The sequence below is a fragment of the Sciurus vulgaris genome (genome assembly GCF_902686455.1).
Source record: "Sciurus vulgaris genome assembly, chromosome: 16".
Classification (NCBI taxonomy): domain Eukaryota; kingdom Metazoa; phylum Chordata; class Mammalia; order Rodentia; family Sciuridae; genus Sciurus; species Sciurus vulgaris.
In genome coordinates, this window is record NC_136477.1 from 50941697 (window position 1) to 50961016 (window position 19320).

Here is a 19320-nt window from a genome sequence, read left to right on the forward strand (position 1 = left end):
TGATTAATTCACTGATTGGGTTAAGGTTCTCATAACCCAATCATTTCTCCTCTGAACCTTCTTGCATTGTCTCACATATGAGCTTTTGGGAGACACCTCACATCCAAACCATAACATAGTGAAAACAGCGAATCTGAGGGAGCCCTTCTTTCATTTGTCCCCACCAGGTGCTGAGTGGATGGGCAGAAAGGGAAGAGTGGAAACGCAGAAATAAATGACGAATATAGATATGAATGAGCAACGTGTCCAAGCCAGGCCCTGGAGTACCCAGGCAAACTGACTCTTAATGATCAACATCATTCTTCAGTTTCTATGGCTTCTACTTGTTCTTACACTACTTCTAAAACAAATGAACAAAAAAAAAAAGAAAAAAGAAAAAACTACAAACAAAAACTACATAGGTTTCTTCACATGGTAAGGTTCACATAGAGCCTCATAGTATAGATGTCTATTTGGGGACCAGTGTAGGCCAAGATTGTTATAGACAGTGATATGGGAAAGCCAGGCTTAGCCAAAGTCACAAGAGGCCAAGATTATGGCAGATTGAAATTAGGGCAGACTGTGTAACTCTGGAGATTTTGTATCTACACATGTGTGTCTACGTACACACACAGGAGGCCCTTGCCAATGCTTATCATAGGAATCTGAACCAACTGAATGATCCAAATGTGTCCTTTAGATCCCTCCTAAGCATCCTTCACCACCATATCCTCCCAACTTTACAGTGACTGAAAACAGACTGATACAACCAAGATAACACACACAGGGTGCCGGAGTAACTGTCACCCCCCGCCCCCCAAGGTGTCCTGGGGTCTGCTTTGCTGCCCCAGAGTCTTGCCTTGCATTATTCCAAATGCCAAACTATAATATATTACCAAACTATAATATATTACCTTCTGATTAAGGCAGAATTATCAGAGACAAAAGATGCTCAGAGAGGCTGTGGGACTTGCCTGAAGTCACAGAGCTGAGATGTAGCAGAATGAAGGACAACCAATGTAGACACTAAAGTTGAATTCCTTCTACTTTGCTATTATCTTTTGCTTAAGAGGTAAATGCTAAACTTGAGACAGAGTCAAATCACACTTATTGATCAAGTTCAAGTGGGTTAATTCATGTAATCCCTATGGCTAATACCTCTCCCTGAACACCTGATGGCTCAGAGTCAGAGACAGATGAATGGGACAGATGGTCCATTGGCCTGGCCAGACTCTTTATGTTCTTGTCACAGGTCAACAACAACAGGTTCATCCTGTTGTGAGATGTGGAGCATTTTTCTTGGGCCTCCCCTCCTCATGTATGGCACCTTGACCCTGGGTATGTACCACTTTTGGTGAAACCCTTCAGGTCAGGCTTTGAACAGTGATAGGAACAGAAATGACTTGGATGTGCATTTCTACTCTCAAGAGGTGGATAGCATCAGTTGAGTAGCCCTGCTTTTTAAGGAACCTTTCTGTCCCTCTCAGTGGCCACAACTCTGGAAAGTGCATCTGCTGGACTAGCTGCAAAAAGTCATTTGCTGCTTGACCAGAAGACGGAGATAGAGAAGACTAGACAGACAGTGTGAACAGACCATGCAGGGGGCGACTGATCGTTTCCCTTGTTGCAGAGGGAGGGAAGCTACCTGGGCGACTTCTGACATCTGGTTCCATTTCATTCCCTCTTTAAAAGCCAATAAATAGGAAGTTAATTCACTGGAGAAGCTTCAGGTCTGATTATTTCTTCGACTCTGTTTCATTCCAACTCGGAATTTAAAAGCCTGGGGGCATTGCTCAGCCATACCAAACATGTAACTCCTGCTCCCCCGACAAACACCCCCCAAAGGGCAGCCTAGCTGTGGGTCATGAACCAAACTTTATAGACTCAAATATGTCTTTGGATTAAATATGCTTTAAAAATCACTGATCTTTTCGATCAGACTTTTTAATAATTCTAAGTTAACGATGGAAATGAGTTAACTCATTTAATAGTTAATTTTGTCTTTTTCTGATAAAAAGATTGTTGCAATTAAATATTACCATAAGACCCATCAGGAAGCATGCATATGGGATCCACATGATATGGCCATGACTCCATTAATACCAGCGCGATTAGAGCAAAGTTGGATGATGACAGAGCTCTCACATGAACTGTTTCTAAACAATGATGCATGCGAGAAGTGCACTGGTCCCCAGGACGTTTTGCCAACAGACGTTTGCACAGCAGGCTCTGCTGCCCTTTTCTAATTCTGATGAAAGGGGAAAAAACACAGGATGGACAGTATGTGTGCATTTGTGTGCATGCGTGCACGTGTCTGTGCGCTGCTAAAGAAAATGACTTATGCTTTCTTTAAAAAGCACTGTTCATTGTATTACTTTTCATACTTTCATATCTTCTTTAAAATGAGATAAACATGCATAAAGCCAGAGGGATGTCCTTTTTTGCAACACATTGTACCTAGTCCCAGGATGGCAAGCAGGTGGCACACTTGCTGCCAATGTCTCTCCGGAGTCCAGAGGAGATCCTGCCAGTGAATCAGGCCCCTATCCAATAAGCCAAGCTACTGTCTGACACTTCACTGTCCTCAATTCAGGGCCCTAGCAGCCTCTACCCAGGAACCAGGCTTGCTGACCAGGGGTTAACCTGGATTTGGCCTAACCCTGCTCTCTGAGAAACTGAAAAAAGATGTGAGAGAAAGAAAGTGATTTCCACACCAGGTCACCAAACAATGCTATTGGGTATGATAACTTAGGCAGGAAATGGAGAAAATCTCAACGGTTTCGTTTCAATACTAAAGGTGTTAAATAGCTTCTGTGAATGAATATGGGCTTAAGCGATGTAATTTGGAGACAAATCCCACTGAAAAGAACTTTTAGGAATCCCCATGTCCAGTTTGTTGTATCAAGTGTGACTTATAATAGTGCGTCTGAGGTTTCAGTATGAGAGTTCATTTATTGTATAAAAGTGCCTATTATAATGGATTTCAAGCTGTCTAGAGTTAAATAAAAATTTCTGTATGTTCACAGATAATTATTGAAATAAATAAGCGCACTTAGATCGGTATGGCTTTATATAAAAAAAACACGATAGGGAAAATACCTATCCTACATTATTGACATATTATGTGTCAAAATACTCGTTATAAACTATTAACCTTTACAATATGATGAATCAAGTAATTTTAAAGGGAAAATTGCTGTAAAGCACTGTCATTGTAGAACTGAAGAAAGCCTCGTAAAAATCACAAAAGGGAGAAATGCAGAAATGAGTATTTCTCTTACCAGAGGCCTGAGTTCTGGATGTGTCAGGATATATCCATTATTTGTGATTGCAAAGGCATAACCGTGAATCCCCAACTGTAAGAGGAAGCGAGAGAGAAACCTTCATTAGCCTGCTCCCTGGCGGATTCACAAAGCAGAAAGCAGCCCGACATTTAGTAATTTACAGCTTAAACTTGGCATTCATAACCCTTATCAGCACAATATTTCATTAAAATGAATGCAAGGCACTGATCCTTGACATTTGGTGGAAATGAAGACCTGTCACAGGATAAGCTCCGTAAATAGCACAATTTGAAATGTCACAGTCCCAAGTTGGCATCTGAGGGTTTGAGTTTGATTTATTTAAAACAAAAACAATTACTTTTTTTTTTTTTTTTTGTTAACAACCAAGTGGTTAATGTTTCTGGAAAGACCCTAGATCCAAAGTGAACAGCGCTTTTTCAATCTGACATTTTCTCTCTACATGTAATAAGGAAGGGTCCTCACCCTGCCTCACTTTAAGGTTTCCTACAGTCCCAGACCCATAGGAGCCATCTCAAACACACTCTCTCCTGGCCTGTCATTTTCCGTAATTCTTCAAGGATAAAAGTGTCCCCACCAGTCTCCATAGGAGCCTGCCAACCCCTTTATATCCTTTCGTCTTTAAACTGTATGACTGCCAAGTCTTTCTATGCATGCTTCCATCCTCACAAAGCCTGGGTAATTTTCTATGCAGAGCCTCACTTAATTTATGTTTTCTGACTAAATGGGACTATGGGAAATAGTTTGTGAGCAATGAAATGTTTTATTAGCTTAAAAAAGTATGTAATCAAATTTAACACTGCACTTATTTGAATAATAATCCCGGCTTTTTGACAATATTTCTATTACACAGTTGACTGCACCCATTGGCTACAATAAATTTACCTACAAATCATTCATGTATTAAAATGGCCTCTGGCATAAAACCCATACTGATCTCTCTCTCCAATGAAAGAAAATGTAACCCACTTTTGCCAGAGCAGTTTAAAGGGAGAGAAAAATAAAAAAAAAAAAAAAAAAAAAAAAATTCCCAAGGAGTTACTTCTGAGCCCTCACTATTATTTTTCTTTACATTCTTTTCCACTCATATTCTTAGATATGATAGTATTTAAATGATCCAGACAACAGAGTTTAAAAACCAGGAGTGACCCTGTCTGCTTGTTAGCTTAACGTCAAGGTGATGTGAAATTAACTTCAGAGAATTTAACACTGGCAATTAAAAGTTTCCGTTGCATTACATAAAGCAAACATGCACGTGGTCGTCAAGGGCAACAGACATTTTCTCCTGGAGTTACCTTGCACAGCAAGTCTTAATAAGATTCTACTTGACTCTAATGATAAAAGTATATTTCATTATGCTGTGAAAGATAAACTGGAGATTTCCTGTCCTTTGAGATGTATATCATCTCTTTCATCTTGTCTCTTGGAAAAATGTCAGACACAGTCAACACTGCATTAATTACCATTATTATATCCCAGTTTAATATGGGCTGGAGAGGTCAAAAAGGACTCTGAGAGTTTGGCTTTTTCCATTCAAGTCAAAGGTGGCATTTGATTGGAAATTCAAACTCAAAATCAGACCAAACAAATGATATTTCATAGTCAGCTAATGTATTCAGTGCATCCTCATGTACGTGACTTTGGTTCTTCTTGTTTTGCTTGTGGGTCTCAAAAGAAGGTGGAATCCTCACCCATGCTCTGTACTTTCCTTAATATAGCATTTATCAGAATGATAATAATCAATTATTTATGAGGTTGATCTTAAGGAATCAAGGCATCAGTCAAGGTCTTCAATTGTTTAATGCCTACCTTTTCCTGCCAGGATACAAGCTCCATGAAGGCAATGTCTTACTATGTGGTTGAAATATATATTAAAATACATATGGAGGAGTGGTTGGGATGGAGGGAAGTGGAATAGGAAAAGGAGCAAGAAGTAAAAAAATAAAAAATAAATAAAAAATAAAAAAGAAACAAGGAAACAAGACTCAAATGTAGCACCAATTCTATAAGGTGAAGTTCCACTGTTCCCTCCCCTGGAATGCAGAAGAGCTAACCTTCCTGTCCCAGGTCCTCCACTCACTGTCTAACTGACATCTCTGCTTCCTTATCACCCTTTCATGCCTCAAGCTATTGCACTCTGCCTTTGCCTTCCTGCCACCCCTCAAGATGCCATCCAACCTCCTAACGGCCTAACCCTAAAGGATTGTTTCTCCTGAATCTTCCTGACAGTGTTCCCTCAGCTTCCAGGCCCCATCCTCCTCCTCTTGTAGGATTGTCTCTGCCCATTCCTCAACATTCATTCCCCATCAGATTCTGTCCCCAGAGTCCCTCCTCTGCCTTACTCTGCATTCCCTCTATAAGCTCCAGTCACCCATGGGCTGCTATCTCCTGATCTCTGCTGCCTCCTTCATCTCCTGGTGGGTGTTTATGTTCTCTTCCTGGCCATCCCTCGGCACTTGGGCTCACCCAGAAGGACAGAGGCTCCTCCCACTTTTGGTAGCTGACCAGACCACCCATTCAGACTCCCCAGGTTAAAACTAGAGCATCATGCTTAGCCTCTTTTTGCTCTTTCATTTCCAACCCCTTAATCCAAATAATCACTGAATGCTTCTGAATTTCCCTTCCATATATATTCTTCAGATTCACTCTGGTTCCCACCACAATATTAATTCAATAGATTTCTACAGTGGGCCTAACTGCTCTTCCTGCCTCAAAGACTAAGTTGAAGGTAACTGATTATGTGGCTCACTGATGTAAAGCCCACAAAAGCCCCTTTCATATAGTCTCTGTGGGTCTGTCCATTGGGTATCCCTGGATTCTGTCCCTTGAGTCAGTAGCCACACTGTCTCCCTCTGCCCACTGCCTCTTAGGCACACAGCAACAACACCCCCTACAGTTACCTCTCCCACCCAGACCTGTATTCACAGTTGTTTACATTCTCACCCATGCCACGAGTTTAGCCTCAGGATCACTTTCCATGAAAAATCTCTCCTGACCCTCCTCTCAACTTCCTCCTTTCTTTAACTCGTTCCCATAAGAACCTGAGCACATTCTCATTACTACCCTCACCCTGATGTATAAAAATGCTCTACTTTCTTTCTTGCCTCTCAACCCTAGCTAGTTCTCCTTCCTTCCTCTGACTTGTTCCAGAAAGACCTAAGATCATACCTCTTCTGAGAGACTGAGCTCTTGGTAAAAATGAGCCATTTCTTCTGTCTTGCATTTCTGCAGCCCCTAACACGATGGAAAGCATGTAGCAGGTGCTCAGTTAAAGTCTGCATGTATTTTAGACATTTATCACTTTAGTCAAATCTTTTCTCTTTCATCTTGGAAAATTCAAACCAACATCAATATTCAAAAGGAACCAAAAGGGGGCTGATCTGCTCTGGTACAGGCATAGCCAGCCCTCCTAAAGCTTGTACCTGAGAGTCTTGCTGACATTCAAAACCATCAGGCTAAAATTCTTTCCAGAACATTCTGAGAAAACGCCATCAGAATGTTTTGTCGGTGGGTTGGTGGCACTTACATGTTACCTGATGTAGGTGTAGGAAGAGAAACTCTGCAAATCTCTAAATGCATTCGTGGATGAATCTCTCTGAGAATCAAAAGCTCATAATATGACAATGGCCAATCCTCCGGTTTGGCCACAAATCAATATGCTGATGAAATCCCAAACTGTTATTTCATCCAAAATAGAGCCAGTCTTCCTGTCCATTCTCATGTACAGTCCCGTGGAGTAATAGAGAACAGATTGGACATGAGGCCTTCCAGCACGGGGGGCTGCCAAATGGGCCCTGGACCTGAAGCCCGCTTCCCTGGAGGCCGGGAGCCGCCCAGACCCCAGCCCGAGGAAAGGAGCACTTCCCTTCCAAGAGGAGGGCCTTTGGGCTAATGAAGTGAACCCAATTATAAAATGGCTCGTTATGGTAACAGAGGCCGTGGTGTCTGGAAATTATTGCTGGGGTGTCTGGAATTCTTAATAAAAATTACAGGAAGTCTGATCGCTTGTGGGAAAATCTATGAAGTAGAGGGAGAAAGAAAGAATTCTATCTTCTGGGAAAACCCCAAGAGCCAAGAACTGACTCATCTTTATAAGGTGTTAATGAGAAGGGCAAGGTCCAGCCTGAACCCCGCTCCCTGGAGCTCTCCTCTCCTTTTGGCCATGGCTATCCCTGGTGGACATGAGCACCTTTCCCAAGGCTCTCTATGGTAACCAGAGGGAGGGATGTCTTAGGTCTCTGCATGTTATACCTGAGTCTGATTTCCCGCCTGACCCTTGGGAAAGCGTAAAACTCAAGTGCCTGGCATTTCCAACCCTGCTGGTTAATTTCCTGTAGCTAACCTTCCCTTATTCTCTTGGTATGCTTTGTTTCATTCATCTTTTACTAGGTGGGTGATGTTAAGAAAGTCATTTCAAGCATCCTCAAATAAAAAGGAGACCAAATGGTACCCACTTCATGGAAGTGAAATAAGGATTCAAATGGGAATAATGCATATGAAGTACTTTGGACAACACCCATCACACAGAAAGAAGTTCACTACATGTTCTGTTGTATTTTACTTACTGCTATGATTTTATTTTAACCTTTCAACTATTGTTCCAAATATCCTGATTATTACTGCTTTTACTCTTCTCAGTGGTACTGGGGTTACAGAGACTAAAATCACACATGGCTTTTTCACCTGCAAGCTGCAAAATTTGGCAAGGTGTTTAAGATTTCTGTGCCTCAGTTTCTTTAGCTGTAAAATGGGGGTCAAATAGTATCTACCTATTATGAAGACACAATGCTATAAAGAGCTTAGCACATTGCCTGGTAGAGAAAACTTTGAGAAACTGACCCACAAGGTAATTGTTACAGTTTCCATATTATATTCATTCTTCCTTGATTTCTAAGGCACAAAACAGGTTGAGTCTACACTCTTTAAAGGTAACTCAGTTTCTCTCCCTCCACCCCTGGCTTTCAACTGAAAGGTCTGGGAACCTACTGTTTCCAACACTTGATTATGTAGGTTTTAATCAACCAAAAACTCCTACCTACATCTGGAAACTTAACCCCTACTGTAAAAGTCACAGTGGACAAAGCTGGTTGTCACCATTTGACAGGAGGAGAACTAAGAATTTATGGGACTTGTCCACACTACCACATCAACAATGGATCTGGGAAATCTCCAGAGTTCCCAAGTCTTCCTCTACCTAAAGCCCAGAGAGGCTGATGGGCCTCACTATGGAGATGAATCAGGTCCCAGCAAATCAGGGAAGATGGCTAAGGAAGGAGCCCCTGGCAGCCAACAATTCCAGATTCCTGGCCATTTTTGAAAAAGGAGGCAGAGGGAACTCTGACTAATCTATGAGTGGAATGGGCCAGCCAGTCTACTTGGTGCTCATGGAGGAAGAAACAACTGCTCTCTAACTCCTGGTCCCTGAGTCAGTGCCACCCTCTGCCTATGAGCCAATAGGACCTGCAATACAGGTCGTGCTCTGACCCCTCTCACACCCCCACACTCAGAGGCCTGGATTTGGTCTTAAGGGGGCTTCCCCCTTCCCATTTGTTGATTTGCTTCCCTCCCCATTAAGGAATTGAGAGAGTTCCCTGCATGGAATCCAGGAACCCTGTGCTGTCTTTTTGCAAAGCAAACCTGTCATGTCAATACCCTGTGCCTATCAGAAAAATACAATGATCATTTAAAAACTTATGATTTCACATTGATTCATTAACCTGAGGTTAAAGGAGATAATAAGGAAAAATAGAGGCAATTTAAATTAAAAAAAAATTACTGGTTAAATAACTGTGCAGATGGCACAAGGTCAAGGCCATTGGTTATGATGGTGGCAAGAACAGTCTCTAAAGGGAAGTTTGGAACCTGACTTCTGTGGACAGGAGGCTCCTGTGGACAGGAGTTGTGATTTCCTTGGTTAGGTCATGCATTACCTTGTATTTGGGGATGGTCTTCAAGAGCTCTTTCACTGGGACATCTGTGCCAACCACACCCAGAAGAATGCCCTTGGATCTCTATTGAACAACAATAACAGCAAGTTAACTTGGCAAGAGAAAAAGGACCTTGTGAGAAGACACTCACCATAGATCACTAGCAGCACCTTCCCCAAAGTGATAGAGACTGAGGATTCTGCCAGATATCCAGAAAGGACCTCTTCTATCCTCCATCCTCCACCCAGAATTTTACTAGCTAAGAAGGGCAGCATCTCAGCCCAAACATCAACCAGAGCCACCCCAACACACTCATGCCAAGACACTCTCTGCCCCCTCCCCTTTCTTCCTCCTGAAAATTAAAAGTTGACACACAATGGTTTCACCAGTTAGGGACTCTCTCATGAACTGGTTTCTCTTATGAAAGTTTTTTACAACACAGACATCACAGCTTTCTCAATTTACACTGCCATCTGGTGCCTGGGAGAAAGATGCTTAATAGCCTGGGACAGATAATAACTCCAAAGTTTTTAGGTGCAAGTTAACACTGAGGACTAAGGTGAAAGGGTCTCCAGGAACCCAGGTTGGAAGGAAGGGGGCTGCAGTGATTTGCTGAAATTTCCAATGTGGGAAAGGCCATCAGGAAGAATATATAAATTGCTACTGCCTGTTTTTTTTTTTTTTTTTTTTTTGTTTTGTTTTGGTTTTTTTTTGTTTTTTTTGATTGAACCCAGGAGCACTTAACCACTGAGCCACATCCCAGCCCTTTTGTTTCATTTTATTTAGAGACAGGGTCTCACTGAATTGCATAGGGCCTCAGTAGGTTGCTGAGGCTGGCTTTGAGGCAATCCTCCTGCCTTAGCCTCCCAGGCTGCTGGGATTATAGGTGGGTACCACCTTGCCCAGCCTGTTCTTTCTTCTAAGAGTTGAAGTGATTTGAAGTGTGCCCCTGTAAATTCATCCTTAGGTAGAACTTTAGAATGGAATGCTATTCAGAAATGGAGCATTTGCAGATGTAACAGTTAAGGATCTCGATATGAAATCATCCTGGATTTAGAGTGGGCCCTAAATTTCATACCTGGGTAACTGGTCTCCTTGTAGAAGAGAGGAGACAGAGACACATGAAAGATGGCCACATGAAAACTGGCTGAGTAGAGAGAAGCTACCATAAGCTAAGGGACACCAGGGGCCCAGGAAACAGGAAGCAAGTTTCCCTAGAACCTTCAGGAGAACATGGCTGTGCTAACACCTTAATTTCAGATTTCCAAATTCTACAACCTTGAAAGAATAAATTTCTGCTCTGCATGCCACCCCAGTTTGTGACACTTCATTTCTACATCCTTAGGCAATTAATACAAAGTTGTTAACTATAAATCAAAGAGAAGTCAGTCCATCCTAATCGAGGATCCTTCAGGGCTTCTCCTCCTCTGGCCATTTAACACATTTTGGGAAGGGACTGAGGGGCTACCAACTCTAAACTGATACCTACTTCAATTCCTCTCATTGGTGTTGGATTTAGAAGTTCTCCCAGTAGGATGAAACAATAAGAAATGGTTGTATAACCTCTATCCTTAGGGGGGAAATCACCAGAGCTTGAATTCTCAAGAAAGGGTCTGGGAAGTCAATCTGCCCAGCAGCAAGCGGGCCACCATACTCACGGTTTCGTTCTGCTTACTAAACACGGGCATGGCCACTGTGGTCATCAGGACGGGGCCCTGATCATCAGCAAGCTGGACAGAGAGAGAAAATCTGGTTACCAAGAATGTTCTGGAAACCTCAGTGTTGGAGGCCATCCAGTGACCATTGCATCCTGCCCTGACTAGAGGCTATTGGGAATGGGCCAGTGCCCACCTGAGTCTTTAATGGAGAGAGAGGGCAGTGTCTTCCTGCCTGATTTGCAGATAGGAGTCCGGGCCCCACCTGGGGCCTGGCATCAGTCACTCCAGCAGATCTGTTGTTCCGGAGTTCGGCCATTTTGGTTCAAACAAAGCCTTGTCTGAATCATAGTGATCTGTTTCATTACAACAGATTGATTTTACTACTTTACTTCCCAGATTTGATGTTCAATATGTGTGTCAACAATGCTTTTTTTTTAATCTAAAAATCAAGGATCAGAAGTCACTTGCCGAAAGGGTCTTACAAGCTGCCCCTGCAGGAAACCGCAGAATCTGTAAGCATTAAGTCCCTCCAAGATAGGTGAGTCAATGCCCTTATCTTTACAGATTCCCAGATGGAAAACAAACAGAACAAAAATAAAATAAAATGAAAACTTTATCGTGTGACCCTGACACTCATGACTAAGAAGCTAAACATGTCGGGATGAGTGACTTATGAGATACTGCACGTGATACATGTCTGTAAACCTGTGAACAACACACAGGCACTCTGAGGTGGTGTGTGGTTTTCACACGGTGTAATGGTAATTTAAATTGTCAATTTGATTGGATTAAGATATGTCCAAGATTAAGAGGCTTCTGGGTGTGTCAATGAGGGTGTGTCTAGGAATGATTGGCATGTGGGATAACCAAATGAAGTGGAGACCCTCCCTAAGCATGGGCAGCACCACCCAATGGGATGGTGGGTTGGATGGAATAAAAGTTGGAAGAACAAGGAAGCAGCAGCAGATGCAATCTCAATTCTTCTAGAATGGGTTCTTGATTGCTGCTGCAATCATCTGAGTATATCAGAGTCTCACTTCTTCACTTTTCCAAAGCAGGCTCTGCCAGTGATTCTCCAGGGAGTTTCCAGAAGACTTCAGTCTTGGACTAGGGTAGCACTGTTGATTCTCTTGTTCTGGGGCTTCAGTCTCTTGGACGGCGTGGCTACTGATTCTTCCAGCTCTCCAGCCTGCAGATGGCTATTCTGGTTGTGTAAGCCAATCTAATAAACGTGTTGGGAGGGTGGGTAAGAATGCCTACTGTGCTCCAGTAACATATGGGGAAACAGAGTCCTGGAACACAAGACAAATGTGGTCCTAATTCTCAGCTTTGAACCTTTCTTAAGTGCACTAGCTAAGCCTTTGTGTCCTCATAAAATACTGCTGATGAGTCCCCAGCCTCATCCTCGTGAAGATAAACCATGAAGCTACCCAGTATCCGGAGGGGCTCACAAGATACTGCTCTCCTTTCCCTGCCTTCAAGATCACACAACTAGTAAGTGGCAGAGTCCAGAGAGAGACCAAGGCGTTGGCACTGCTCATAGGTAGAGATCAGCCTGGTAAGTCCAATAGGAGAGAAATGCTTTCTGGTTTCAACAGCCTGCCCAAGTCCCCAAAAGTGAAGCACTCCATGAATTAAATCCACCATCTTCAATCTAGAGTGCTTCTGATGCTTCTCTACTCTTCCGTAGCCTTAAGTACCAGGGGATAATCAGGTATTGCTCTCTAAAACTTCTTGGGAAGGAGTACCATAAATAAAAGATCCTGAAATCTAAATGATTTCTTTTCTGCCTTGTCTCTTAAGTAAAAGTCATTAGACTCTGTTCATTTTTCCTCCTGTTCTAATGTATTCTTGGAGTTATAGGACATCATTGCTTCCAATGTGGTGCATGGAACAGCCGCACCTGAGTGCTTGTTAAAAATGCATAATTCCAGCCCCCATTCTGTCCCCTCTGAATGTGAATCATTATTTTTAGCAGGCATATTAAAATTTGAGAAGCATTGTTTTAAGGCCATCCTTTCTACTTCATCCTCATCAATAATCGTGATAGCTAAAGAAAAGCTGGCTGGTGTTGGGAAGAAATCCCAACAAGAACAGAGGAAGCCTTGTTTATTTTATTATACATTTATATTAAGATGGGTCTATATTCCTTCATGAAAAGTAAGATGAGGTAAATCACATTGTTCCTGAAGACCAGGAACTCTTGATTAATTCTATGTTACCTAGGCTGGGTCACAATGCCCACTCATCTGATCAACTACCACCCTAGAGAGTTGCTAGGAAGGGATTTTATAGATATCACTGAGATTTAAATTAGCACACTTCAAATAAAGAAATGCAGGTGGGTCTCACCCAGTCAGTTGAAGTTCTTAAGAGAAAAACAGGGCCCAAAGAAAGAGGAATTCTGCCTCCAGTTTGCCTTTAAACTCAAGGTGGCAACACCAACTCTTGTTGGAGTTTCCAGTTTGCCAGCCTGCCTTACAGATTTCAGAATTGTCAGACTCCACAATCATGAAAACCAATTCTTGAATATAAGTCTGTTTCTCTCTATAAATATATATACATACATAAGTACATATGCACACATGCATAATACATAGGCTCTTTCTACATACATACATACTTACATATACATACACATATTTCACACACACACACACACCTATATAACACACACACACACACACACACACACACACACACACACTTTCTCTGGATTACCCTGATTAATATACATGGTAATCATATGCATGATTACAGTAACTATTAGAATGGATAAAGAAATTTACCTTATTAATATTATCAAATGCTTCCTTATCAATGATGTTGATGGTTTTGGTCACCAGGAACCAGTATGTATAGTAAATAACAGTTTATGGAAACACACTTCCAACATTTTGCTAAAAATACATAAAGTATACGATGGCTGCCACTGGAGGTAGGTAAGGCCCTTTTCAAAAGCAGAATCAGCTCACAGTAAATAGCTCTCTTAAAATGAAAAGTCTTCCCATATTCTGACTCGTTGATTAATCCTTAATGCTATACAGAAAACTGATTTGAGCTGATCCATAACCCTGGACAACTTCCACTTTGCAACCTAAATCAAAATTTCAACCAATGCCAACATGTATCATGGATGAAATCAAAACATATCATTGACAATAATGAGAAATGAAGCTTTTTTCCTGCAACCAGTAAAAATCAGTTATAAATCACTAGTAATTGTCCTGGCACAAACGCAAGATCATGGGAAATGAACTTACAAATATTAAGCCAGAATATAGTATCAACTTCACTCAGGGGCTAATTCCAAATGTAATTACTGCATCATTACTTGAAAAAAATTCCTATAATATTGCATTTGTACTGAAACCACTCATTTGTAACCAGCCCCAGGTAAACAAAGGAAATGCAGTGAGTCCAGTCTGGCCAGAGTTCACATGTGGAACTATGATCTCATGTAGTCCTCTCTTAGGGGCAGTTCTGGCCCAAACTGGAACTGGCTTGGCCAGAACCCTAACCTGCAGGCTTCCTATGTATACCAGCTCATCATACGGCCACAAGGGGTTGGCAAGATCCCAGAAATAGCACTTGTACAGCATTAAGACCCTCGTCTGCACCCACCAGCTCCATCATTCCCAGTCTCCACAGGTCTGGACTCTGTGAATCTTAAACATTTCATGGAGAAGGAAATCAATTTGAAAGTTCATTTGCACTGTAAGCACTTTATGATCAAAAGGCATTCTGTACTCCTGCCATAGGAAATAGCAGCCAGTGGCAAAGGTTTTTTTACAGACCGTCAAGCAGAAGTCGTGCAGCCAACCATGGTCAGATGGCTCTCTGTCCCCTCACACACCAGGGGGGGTCCCTGCTTTTCTATGGCCACCAACCTATAGCTACTTCTGAGGCCAGAGCGCTGCTTAGGATTGATTCATACATGTGGCTTCCAAGAAAAATGCAGACATAGAATCAACATTCATTTTCCAAAGGGTACAAGCAGGAGATGGGGTCACCGTGGTCCATCTGGGCAAAATCCCATTAACTTACGTCCAATGGGAACCTTAAAATGAATTGCTGTTCAATTACACTTGCGTAGGCTTTGAACAGGCCTCTGAAAGACTTGGTTGTGGTGTTCTGTTGTATAATAAGTGTATATTATTCCATATCCTTCATTTCCTATGCTACATAATGGGGACCGCTCTGGTATCAAAGGAAATGATGAATAATAATACTGAACATCTGGTTTATAAAACACAAACTTGCTCAACAGATCGACTGCTTCCTGTCAGCTCCCCGAGTTAATCACGCATGTGGGCTTATATGAATATGCATTCAGATTCATGTGCGAGGTCTGTGCAGACATCTTGGGCTTCCACTCTCAATGCTGGATCAGTTTCCCACTGATGGCATCCGTGGGCAACGCAGACAGTCCTTAGGTGTGACCCCAGATAGTATAAAAACACCAGACTGTGATCTTTTCATTTTGCTGCTGGTCTAGTCATTATTTCTTGATTTCTTTGCTGAACATTCCTTTAGCATCAGTTTTATGCCAAGTTCCATCCCTTAAGCTGGCAAGACAACTAGGAGGACTAAGACTTGGGTCTTATCCCCAAGTCTACTTGGGAAGAAAAGTTAAGCAGGCAAAGGGAGAAGAGCTGGTGGGGGCTGGCACACTGGCTCTCATTCATGAGCATAGAGGCCACCTTCTTCAGGACTTTGAACTAAAGTAAAAATGTCCAGCATTTGCTGACAGCTGTCAGTCATCAAATGACAGACTCAGAATGCTCCTTCAAGCAAGTTTACCAACCAGGATGAATTTCACCAGTTTGTGTGGTTACCTTTCTAGTGAGGGTAGACCTTTTACAAAAATCCTCCAGCGTCTTTCTTTTTCTTCTTCTGCAAATATCAGTCCCTTCCTTTAGAGAAATCCTCAACATCTCCTCCAATCACAAGTTTTTCCTGGCAGCTAACCTCCCCAATCCTGTGTGACTAGACATCCTACCCAAGCTGTACCAACCAGAGGGCTTCCCACTCACAAGGACAAATGAACACCTCATCTTAGTCACACTGATTTTCTTATTAATGTTGGCACATTATTGAAGCTAAGTTATCTGGGACTTGCTTCTTTCTCCTATCTGGAGCTAATAGCAAAGATTCTCCCCACTTTGTGAATGGTTGTAAGAACATAATCTTGAAAGTTATGTTCCCTCATCATAGAAATGCAACAGACTGAAAACAAAGAACCCACTGAGAGATGTGTGTGTGTGTGTGTGTGTGTGTGTGTGTGTGTGTGTGTGTGTGATGGAGGAGAAGAGAGAAAGGGAGAAGGAAGTGAAGAGATAGGAGGAAAAAGGGAGGGGTCAGTCTTGGATGCCTTCATCCCTAAGGTCAATTCCACCCATGCCTTTTTTTCATGATTGGGTCTCTCTCTCTCTCTCTCTCTCTCTCTCTCTCTCTCTCTCTCTCTCTTTTTCCCCCAAATGAGCATGAATAGAATTTGTGTCTCTCAGACAAGTCCTAAATCAGACAAGTGCCAATTTGGACCATTAATGATTTATGTAGCTCTAGATACCCATTTACCCATTGAAATGGTTCCAAGGCTCACGTACGACCCAGAGAGAGAAATTTCTGTGGTTAGTGATGTCAAAGGGAAAATGGTCCCAACATTCTCAAGAGGCATGGTTGTCTGTCTTTCCCACAAGGGAAGAAATTTAGGTACTCAAAGTAGCCAAATACTGAGTGGTGAGAGTCAAAATTTGGGAAAATGGCCATTTCTTATGATGCTGCAAAAACTTGTTGTCACTGGGATTTTATGAAAAATCCTTATAATGGAATAATAAAAGTTTGACTGCTTTGAAAAAGGAGTCTGTGTGCAAAGCTGCAGAATCAGTGTAAACTTTTGGCCATATCAGGATAGAGATGTGAAACCCATAGGTAAAGAGGACAGACCTGGAGGCAGGTGGAAGGCACATGTCAGTCCTCCATGGGGCCCCTTGGATTGGGGATAGTGATGGCTACTGTGCTGCCTGCATAGGCTCACTTTTGAAGGACATCTGTTTTACTTGCCTTCTTCACATCTCCATTCAGAGGAGCTTGCCAGGGCTAGCAGCAGGACCCTCTTTTTCTCCTGCAGCTGGGAGCCCTGCGGGGTGAATGCCAAGCCCCAGAGAAAGAAGGCGATCTGGGCCTGACCCAGAGAAGGCATTCAAGCGAATTAAGGGCAGCACGCTTGGCAAACCATTAGAGGGCTGCCAGGTGGTTTTCAGTAGAGTCTGCTGCCAGATCTGCTCAGCCCTGGAGGCTTGGGCTCAAAGGGAAGGTTGTGCACAAATGGTGAACTCTGCTGGGGAAGACTGGCTCTAATCCAAGAATAAAGGCTAATTCAGTAACACTCCTCAAATATCATTTTTCTGCTATACTTTGCTCTTCTTATGTTTGTATATTTTTCTTTTCTTACTAAAGTTGATCACCATACTGGCTATATTAATGGAGTACATAATATCAATGTATAATGCTGCAGCACATAAATATTCTTTCTGTGTATATAATTCGTAAGTACACAGCTGCATTTCCAATGTGTTTTCCTTTCAACACCTGCAAGGAACATCAACCTGCACTCCATGGAAATGACATTATCACCATCTAGTGGAAGTAAGGGGGAATTGCAGGCACAATGTCTTGAGAGATTAAAAAGTCATTTTCTTGACTATGAGTTTTTCCAAGAAAAATGTATTTAGATGGCAGTCCATGTAACTTGGATATCTAACCATTTGAAGCATAGGCTGTATAAACTATTAGTTTTCCCAATAACCTTTGCCTTGACAGGAAATGAAAAATACTAAAAGGTAGACAAATATGGCTGTATACATTTTAAATAACAGATGAGACATTTTGAAAAGAAAACCATTGATTCTTTATGATGTGCAGAATCTGGAAATGTGACTGGGGAGTACATGAATGGCAATATCCTTTCAAACCCACTTTCACAAGTGCTGCTTGAGCAGAAAGAAGCCAGGTTCTTGGCATCCCCTCCTCTGCCCATGAAGTCTACTAATGACCTCAAAATTTCCATAGGTCAGTCTCTGGGTGGCACATAATGAGGAATACTGGGAACAGGGTGGAAGCACCTGTCACCCATGTCTTCTATGCCACATTCTGTGCCAAGGGAAGAGAAGGGTGGTATTAGAGTAACCCTCTGTACAGATTAGTTAGAAAACCAGTAAAAGGAAAACCCAGATCCAGAAAAAAGGAGCATGAGCAGAATAAATGGCTATGTGCAGACCCTTCAGAACCTAAATCCATTGAACTTTCCCTTTCATCCCCAACCAAACAAACCCTCTGCACCTAACCCTTTCAATGGCCACCTATCCTCCAAAATAGCCCTTCTCCTTACACCACAACATCCATGATCCTGAGTACTAAGCAGATATATCAGGGGAAGACTCTAGTAATGCACTCTAGTGCACTGGAGTATGAGCAGCAGAATGCTTTCAGGATAGACACACCCCTCACTGAACTGATCTTCACATGACAACATGAATAAATCTCAACATGAAAAAAATCTTCATTTGGAGAATGAAGCAAGTTGCAGATGTATATATGTAGGACGAAGTTATTTATGCAAAAATTTAAACAAAACAAAACAAAAAAAACAATGTCGTCTGGTGTGTATAGGTACATACACCTATTGTGAAATTGTATTAACATGGGGTACAAACTCTTAGCTATCAGTTCCCAGTGGAAATCAAAGAATATGCTTAATGTGGGTGATCTGAGGAAAGTTTAATAAGGGGATTATTTGCAAAGATGTAGGCAGAGTACTCCCCAAGGAGCAGTGCTGTGCCTGAGTCCTAGGAACAGGAGGAGCACTCCCATAGAGCAGCGGGGAGCAAGGAGCAGTTACACACCACCTATAACAGCAGTCATCTCCCATGGGATGACAGTCAGTTCACAGCAATCGCACCAAAATGCGAAATATGCAGTGTTTCACTCCATTAAAAAATCATTTAAAAAATACTTGAAGTGCATAAGAGAAAACACTTATAATACTTAAATCTGGATGATGGGTATATGGTTTTTTGGTCTCTTTCCTATATAACTGAAACTTAATAAGAAGACTGTCTCCATAAATTTCCATCTGTAGAAAGAATATTATAAATAAAACTAACTAATAGCTTACACTTGCAGTGAAAATGAATGCTCAAAACTAAAAATAAATATAAAAATAACAATAATACTAATTATACATTTAAAATAACCCTTTTTACATGAAGATAAAATAGTCCTTTAAAAAAGCCATGGTCAGGTACTAATATTTAACAAAATTACCCCACCGTTATGTACAACTATAATGCACCAATGCAGGATGTGGGGAACAAAGCCCTGGTAACACTTTGACATTGAAAATCCTACCAGAATAAAGTTTTTACATTCTAAGTTAATCATATTTGACTA

At 41.9% G+C, this 19320-nt stretch overlaps 1 protein-coding gene across 1 annotated transcript in view; it reads right to left on the reverse strand.

Annotated features, from left to right (window-relative positions):
• Positions 1-19320, reverse strand: part of CACNA2D3 (calcium voltage-gated channel auxiliary subunit alpha2delta 3) — an 871596-nt gene that overhangs the window by 223025 nt on the left and 629251 nt on the right. The window contains 3 exon segments of the mRNA XM_079115690.1: positions 3261-3335; positions 9212-9292; positions 10867-10938. Of these exon segments, the coding sequence (XP_078971816.1) occupies positions 3261-3335; positions 9212-9292; positions 10867-10938 (228 nt within the window).